The following is an 8,265-nucleotide window of genomic DNA, read 5'->3' as shown; positions in this document are numbered from 1 at the left end:
CACTTTGAATAATATTGCATGAGTTCCTTGTTTTTCAATGCTGTGTAGTATTCCATTGTGTGGATATACCACAGCTTCTCTATTCATTCGTTTGTTGATGGGCTGGCCCATAGGCTGCTTCCAACTCTTTGCTATTGTAAACAAAGTTGCGATAAACATGGGTGTGCATATATCTGCTTGGATGGCAGACATGGTCTCTCTGGGGTATATTCCCAGTAATGGGATTGCTGGGTCAAATGGTATCTCTATTTGCAATTTTTTGAGAAAGTGCCACACCGCCTTCCACAATGGTTGCACCCTCTTACATTCCCACCAACAGTGAATACGAGTTCCAGTTTCTCCACATCCTCGCCAGCATTTGTTGCTTGCAAAAGCAAGCATTCTTACATGTCAATTATTTAAAGCTATTGTGGTGGAGCTCACACAGAAAATCTCATGAGATGTTGTCCCTTGATAGGAATAAACATTATTTCCACCACCACCCATTTTCCACCCTAAAATAAAGAAGAAAACAGTGGCACAGATGTAGAAAAGTGATTTTACAAAGACAAGGGAAATTAAAATGGGAGAATATAATTTTCATTGAGTTTTTTCTTTCCAGCGAGGCTCTTCTTTGGTCTCCCTCTTTCCCTCTTAGTACCTCCTAGAATAAGCAAGTCCTCTCTCCATATGGGAGAGAAGCCAGGGGCTTCATCGACCAGAAGGAGGAACCTGCTCATCATGAGATCATGCTCATCGTGAGAAGCTACGCAGCATGAGTGCTTTTCCAAAACAAATGGAATTTGCATTCATCATTTTGTAAAATAATTTTATCTTACTTTTTCTTTACCGTAGGAATTTTCTCCATGTGAAAAGAAGATAGTTTACACAAAATCCCTCTGCTAGCCAAGTACAAAAGATATTTATAGAAGATAGTTTGTACGCTCTTCTTTCCAAGTTCTTTCTAGGCATTAAGTACACGAACGAGTATGGTCTTGTTCAACAGATGAGACGATATGGGACAACCTGTTCTGTAACCTGATCTTTTCCCCACTAAATACTTCTTTTATGTCAGAAAATGATCATAACTGATATCACAACAGCCTTGGTGGACTCCAGAGCAGCTGGTCACAAGGCATTCCTTGTGTGTTCATTAGTTACTCAGATAACTCACTGCAATCCACAATTCTACGTGGTCCCAAGGCTGGAAATCTTTACAGAAGCAGATGCCTCTGCCTTCTCCCTTGGAGTGACTGGCAGATTCAGACTGTCACTCTTTGGAAGTAGAAGTCCAGTCCCCTAACAACGGCACAACCAGAGCTCCTGGGAGTCTCCTGTGGCTTATGTCTGCTTCGCCTCCCAGGAACAGTGCTTCAGTGAACAGTTGTGTAGTCACATCTTTGCACAACCCCAAATTGTTTCTTTTGATGACTTCTTACATTCAGTAAGGGGCAGTTCCAAATCGATAGTACTTAAAAACAACAATAATTAATGAATCTGGGATGTGGCTTCAGATGCTGTGGGCCTAGAGCTTTCTGCCACTTAAACACGCTGCCTTCAGGCTTAGAAGAAACATGTTGTGTACCACTGAGTCAGAACCGACCCATAGCTGACCCTCCTGCAGGTTTTCAGAGGCTGTAAAGAGCATGGGAGGAGATTGTCCCTCTTTCTCCCACAGAGCAGATGGTGGATTTAAACTAGGAACCTTTGGATTGGCTGCGCAAGCCCTTTTCACTACACCACCACCAGAATAATGACAGTCCAAAATGAGGCTTTGTATTTGCTCTTTCAGGTACTGTGGCCTGAAAACCGGCTTGCTGACATCGCCGCTGGTGGGGTTCATGGTGACCAATCAGTGCACTTTCCACACACCCATCGGCTTTCCTCAGGTCCCACTGGCTGCATTGGCTGTGGAGAAAGTGGGTCAGTCTAGTGTGCACTACCGGCTTGCGCTGTTCCCACCAAATGCTGCCCAGGAGTCACAGTCAGTAGGTCACCGCGACCTCAGTGATGGTCTTTTCTTTGGCCACCCCATGCTGGCACAGTTTGGTGCTTTGGCCTGTACAACTGGATCTTCAGTTCACGTCTTTGTGAATCCAGCAACCAGCAAGCCAACGACCCTTCCAGAAGACTTCAGGAGAGGCCTCCTGAGACTGATGAACCCACCTCCAGAGTGAGTCTTCTGTCCATGGAATTGCAGATCTCATAAAATAAAGTTTCAAATAGTCTTTAAACAATTTATTTTTATTTCCTAGAATGTATTTTTTTTTTTGCCTTAAATATGACTGTGAAGTCCTTAAAAGTTTGATAGGGTGCCACATACAGAATCACGTACTCTTATAGGAAATCTCCATTGATCAGGCATCTCCTTGCATCAGGCCCTGAACTATCTTTCACTGATGTGTGCCATCAAATGCTCCCAACAACCAGTGAGGGACAAATGAATCTTCCCTTTCTTTTATTGAGAAAAATTAAATGGGGGTTATAGGTATAAGGTCATTCAGCTAATGAGTCTGACTGACTCCAGTATCTCCTGCTCTCAACCTCCACGCTAATACTGCCTCTTTAGTTCACCTCAGCATCAGCACCAGGAAGATCCATCATCATAGGAGGCAGTTGACATCAGCAAAAAGAGCACCACATCCTGACTACAAAGAATCCTTTTTTCCAGTATTTTAGCAGTATAGCCTTTTCCAATCCTCACACATAGCCCATATACTCATCCCACCGATCCCAGTAACTGCTCTGAGACATGGTTACTATTTGTTGCATTTTTAGCATCATTGTTTTGAAGAATAGGCCCTTGCGGAGGAAAGTGGCCTTCCAGAGAGAGATCACAGATCACAGAGTTCCCGAGTGGCAGAACTGGAAAACTCATCCAGCCAGGAAGTTAAGCCCAAGTCTTCTCTTCCCACCAACCCTACACTTCCCCTTAGTGGTCTTGAATTGTCAAATTATCTCATAGTTTATGACCAATTTATTATACTGTGGCAGCGCAGCAGTGGTTTACCAAAAGGTTTTAAAATTGGAGACATTATTTAAAAACTCAAAAGTCATACCTTGAAATGCAAAACTGACTTCATTGCTGAACCTCCAATGGGTTTCTGAGACTGTAAACGGCATAGGAGCCCTCAATCCATGAGGAGGAACACAGCCAGAGGGACAGCACAATGGCTCTCTCTAAAGTCTAAAGTGGGCAGGGCAGCCTGCCCTTTCACTGAGAAAGTGGTCCTGGTCTGGAGAGTCAGTTATATAGGCACTAGATACATTAGAGTTGTATGACTTTGGCATAATCCATCATTTTAGCTCACTAATATGTTAAATAGGGAATACAGTACAGCAGCCAGGAAATTAAAAGACAAATTGCATTGGAAATGTCTGCTGTCAGAGACCTACCCAAAGTGCTGAGGAGCAACGATGTCAGTCTGGAGACTAAGGTGCACCTGATATAGGCCATGGTCTTTGCAATTACTTGCTATAGATCAGAAAGCTGGACAATGACTAGGGATAATAGAAGGAGAGTTGATGCCTTTGAGCTGTGGTGCTGGAGAAGAGTATTGAACTGCTAGGAGAACAAACAAGTTTTCCCAGAGAGGGTGAAGCCAGGCTGCTCTTTGTAGACAATGATTCTGAAGCTTCATTTGACATAATTTGGACATGTTGTAAGGAGAGACCAGTCCTTGGAGAGGGACGTCATGCCTGGGAGGGTGAAGGGACAGCACAGGAGAGGAAGACCCTCAATGAGATGGATTGATTCATTTATTGGGGTGATGGGGGTAGGTGGTTGGAGACAATGAGATTGGCAAGGGATAGAGCAATGTTTAGAGCTGTTGCACATAGGGTCATTATGAGTTGCAGGTGACTCGACGGCACATAACAACAACAACAAGTACTGCAATAAACAAGAGTGCTGCTCACCAGTCAGTATTGAATTACACACCCTCTGAGTAACAATAGGACTATGCTTCTCTACCATGTGACTTGATGAGTGTTAACATGGGTGAAAGGGGTCATTTTTAGGAATAGTCTCTGATTGCATTGCTTGATGCTCTTGTGGGTTGAGACAAGTGGGTGTGCCAATGATCTACCAAAGCTGACAAGTACGCAGGACTTTTTAAAATAAAAAATTAAGCTGCTGTTACTTTAAACCATGGAGACAGTGTTGTTGGTTAATGTAGTATAATCCAGTTCTCTGCTTTGACCAGTTTCCTAAATTGCTGTGAGGTTTAATGAGAAACATTATGTACAATGCTTGACAATACCCAGTGCATGGCGATTACTATCCTAGGAGATAAGAAATATTCAAATGCACTTGCTTCACTAACGCATTCTATGTCAGGAAAAGAACCACTTCTCTGTTAATTTTTTTTTTTCAAGTGCTTCTGTGGAGAATCAGACATTGTTTGGTAATTTTTTTGTTTGTTTATGTAAGAAACAGGTGAAGAGGCACTTAAAACACATGGATAGTAAGATGAGTTGCTTCTAGGGTCTTGATTGTTGAAGGTGCTGGTGGTTCAGTGGGAGAATTCTTATTTTCTATGTGGGAGACACAGCTCTCTTTCCCAGCTAGTGTACCCCACCCACAGTCACCTTCTATCATCTGTTCTTGGTGGCCTGTGTGTTGCTATTATGATGAATGGGTCCCCCAGGGAGATTTAAGGCTAAGAATAAAGGCCTTGACAATCTTCTGTAAATCAACCAATGAGGATCCAATTGATCACAACAATCCCGTCTTGCAGTGACTTGGATGGCACAGGACAAGACGTGGAGCTGCTACGAGTCAGGGAAACAACAATGTGCTAACAATGACAACAGTGTGTGTCCAACCAAGAACTTTGGGATGGAGCTGAATTGAGAGCAGAGATCACTACTTTAGGAATTTGCTGATTTGGCAATCTCTTTATTCCGTAGACTAGGCCATCTAAGCTTAATACCGGTTTGTCTCAGGTGAACTTTATGGTTTGGGGCTTTACTCGCAGGTCTCTGATCCACCTTTGGTTGATTTTTGTGTATGATGTGAGATATGGATCCTGTTTCAGCTTGCTGCAGTTAGCAGTCCCGTTTTGCCAGCTCCATTTGTTGAAATGTTGTCATTTCCCCATTTGATAAGTTTTATTTCCTTGTCAAATATCAGTTGAACCTAGCTAGATGGTCCATTTCTGAGTCTCAATTCTGTTCTGTTGATCTATGTGCCTGTCTTTGGACCAGTATCATGCTGTTTTGGTTACTATCTCTGTGTACTAGATTTTGAGAAAAAGAGAAATTCGCTGAAGTTCAAGTAAATCTTTTGACTTAAAACACTGATGGCTGGGTATTCCCACTGCCTTTGCTAATACTCAGCTGTGAGCCAATGTGATGAGCATCAAGGCAGTCATTGCCCTGTTTTTAGTGGAAAATTATATAATATTATATTATATAACCCATGGATTGTCAAACCAACAAACAAATATGTCTTGTGGAAGGTACAGCCAGCGTGATCCTTGGAGGCAAAGATGATAAAGCTTCATCTCACATACTTTGGGCATGTTGTTTGGAGAAGCTGTTCATTGTAGAGGAACATCATGCTTGGAAAGGTGGAAAGATGGCAAAAGGCAGGAAGACACTCAATTGAGAGTTGGCATAGTGACTACAGCAATGGGCTTGGGTGTGTCAAAGATTATGAGGATGGCAAAGAGTAAGACAGGGTTCAGATCTTTTGTTCATAGGATTTCTATTAGTTGACTTGATGGCACACAACAATAACATAAGACATAACAATATACTCACCCTTGGCAAAATCAATCAAGAAATAAAAAAATGTATTACACTAGAAAAGTCTGCTAACGGGGAACTCTTCAAAGTACTTAGGAGCAATGGTATCAGTTTGAAGACTAAGGTGTACCTGATTCAGGTCTTATCAGTCACCTGCTATGCATCAGATGACAGTGAAAAAAGGACAGTGAATAAAGATGACAGAATAAGGGTTGATGCCTTTGAGTTGCAGTGCTGGAGAAGAGCACTGACTATCCCATGGACTGCTAAAAGAACAAACAGATAAGTCTAGAGAAAGGGCAGCCAAATGCTTCCTTAGAGGGAAGAATGGTGAAGCTTCGCCTCATACGTTGGGCTTGTTGCTAGACGGGGGTATTTGTTGGAAAGGAACATTATGCTAGAAACAGTGGAAGGTCAGCAAAGGAAAGGAAGATGACACAAAATAGGACAAGGTTCAAATCAGTTGTTCCCAGGGTTGTTATGAGTCGTCCTCGATGGCGCACAACAACAAGATTATAGGGAGAGCCAAATCTTAATGCATGGTCTTGGAAGAAGCCAGAACTTTATTACAAAGATGACAAAATAGATCTGTTGTTGTTTTGTGCTGTTGAGACAGAACTGACTCATAGCTGACCCTCCATCGGGTTTTCAGATGCTGTAAATTGCACAGGAGAAAACTGCTGGTAGATTCAAACTATGTGCGTTAGGTTGGCAGTGCAGTATCTTAGCACAAGGGCACGGGGGTCTAAAAACAAAAAAACCCAAAACCTGAGTCAGCCGCTTACTACTGAGCTCCACAAGACCTTTCTGGAGAGAAGCTAACTTGTAGCCATGCAGCTAATGTTTCCTGGGCACTTTTGAGCAGATCTGACTGGGTCTTTTGCTAACAAAGGAACAGCTCTGAGAACCCAAGCAGTTGGGGGAGAAAGAAATCAATAAATCTTCAGGTCCACAGATCTTCCAGTGATAGTTCCATTATACTTGAATTCATAGGGGAAACCTACAGTGAGAGAAAGAGGTGCAAAAACGCGTGTTCATGTTTTGCGTGGACAGATTCTGGCTTCCAGCAATTAATGCTTTCAGTCACATTAATCACGGAAATAATGCTTTGTGACATTACAGTATTGCCCATTACAGATCAATTTTGTAGCATTTGTTCATAATCAGACTTGAAATGTTACCTAGGCACAAAATATGTTTTCCCTGAAACAGTCAGACCCTATTAGAAATCTAAGGGTTTACAAATCACCATGTTAACAGTTATGTCCCCCAGCGAAGGTTTCCTTTCCTTAAATAGTGATAAATTCAACCCCAGAAGCTCTAGTCTCTTTGAGGGTTACTTTTCTTATTTGCACTGACTTGAAAGGAAAAACTTAAGAGCTCAAAATATATTTAGCATCTGGATATGTGCAACCTAATAAATCAACCTGTGCTGCCATTTGGGTGAGAAACTAAAGTTGGCACCTTTTAAAAAAAGTGTATATTTAGCATTCAACTACATAGTAGTTTTTAATTATTATTATTATTATTTTTTTAAGCATAGTTTTTACCATGGACTGCTAGGAAAACAAACAGATTTGTCCTGGAAAGGGTTAAACTGGGTGGCTCCTTGGAGGCAAGGATTCTGAGGCTCCGTCTAACATACTTTGGACATGTTGTGAGGAGAGACAGGTCCTTGGAAAAGGACATCATGCTTGGGAGGGTGGAGGGACGGCGCAGAAGGGGAAGACCCTCTATGAGGTGCATTGATTCAGTGACTGAGATAATCAGGATGGGAGTGTAGGAGACAGTGCAATTGGCACAGGACAGAGTGGAGTTTGGGGCATCTGTACATAGAGCAGATTCAGAGATTTCGAGGAGGAAACATCTCTAATTTTAGAGCTGTGAACACCTGGAGTTGAGTCCAGGCTCTTTAATTACTGTAGAATCCGGGGCAAATGACCTAACTTCCCATTCAGCTAATACCTGTTTTTATGTATTCCTCATAAAAATCCCCCAACTCCAATAACCCTCCATGAAAGCCACTGGCTCTTTATTCATTTAGCAAATAATTACTGAGTCTGTTACATGCTAGATGGTATTGTTCTACTGCAAAGACCATCTTGGTCTTAAAACTGACATTGGTACTTTGGGGACGTCCCTGACAGCAGACTTACCAATGCAAGAAATACATCCCCTGATCCCAACTGTCGGTACAAAAGGTGTTAATTGTGAATCCAGTGAGATTAAATCATTGGTAGATTCAATCTTTTCTCTATCATGATGTTGTCGATTGGCCCACAGATGAGGACCTTTGTTTTCTTGATGTTGAGATATAATCCACATGCAAGGCTGTAGTTTTTGAAGCATCAAGTGTTTCAAGGCCTCTCCACTTTCAGTAAACAACGTTGTGTCAACTGCATAATGCAAGATGCTAATGAGTCCTCCTCTGATCCTGATGCCACATTCCTCTTTGGTGCCCACTAATTGTTTGCTCAGCATACAGATTGAACAGGACACTTCCCAGACACACATCCTTCCTGATTTTAAACAATG

The 8,265-nt window shown here is 42.2% G+C and overlaps 1 protein-coding gene across 1 annotated transcript in view; it reads left to right on the top strand.

Annotated features, from left to right (window-relative positions):
- Window positions 1-2,156, top strand: part of LOC102874392 — a 133,066-nt gene extending 130,910 nt beyond the window's left edge. Inside the window, exon 2 of the mRNA XM_006883783.1 lies at window positions 1,772-2,156. Coding sequence (XP_006883845.1) covers window positions 1,772-2,156 — 385 coding nt within the window. The remainder of the gene's footprint in view (window positions 1-1,771) is intronic.
- Window positions 2,157-8,265: the final 6,109 nt, after the last annotated feature.

This window comes from Elephantulus edwardii, unplaced genomic scaffold (assembly GCF_000299155.1).
Source record: "Elephantulus edwardii isolate Elephantulus edwardi_28Jun2011 unplaced genomic scaffold, EleEdw1.0 scaffold00029, whole genome shotgun sequence".
NCBI lineage: Eukaryota > Metazoa > Chordata > Mammalia > Macroscelidea > Macroscelididae > Elephantulus > Elephantulus edwardii.
The sequence above is the reverse complement of the archived record's forward strand: the minus strand, read 5'-3'. Positions and strand labels throughout refer to the sequence as shown.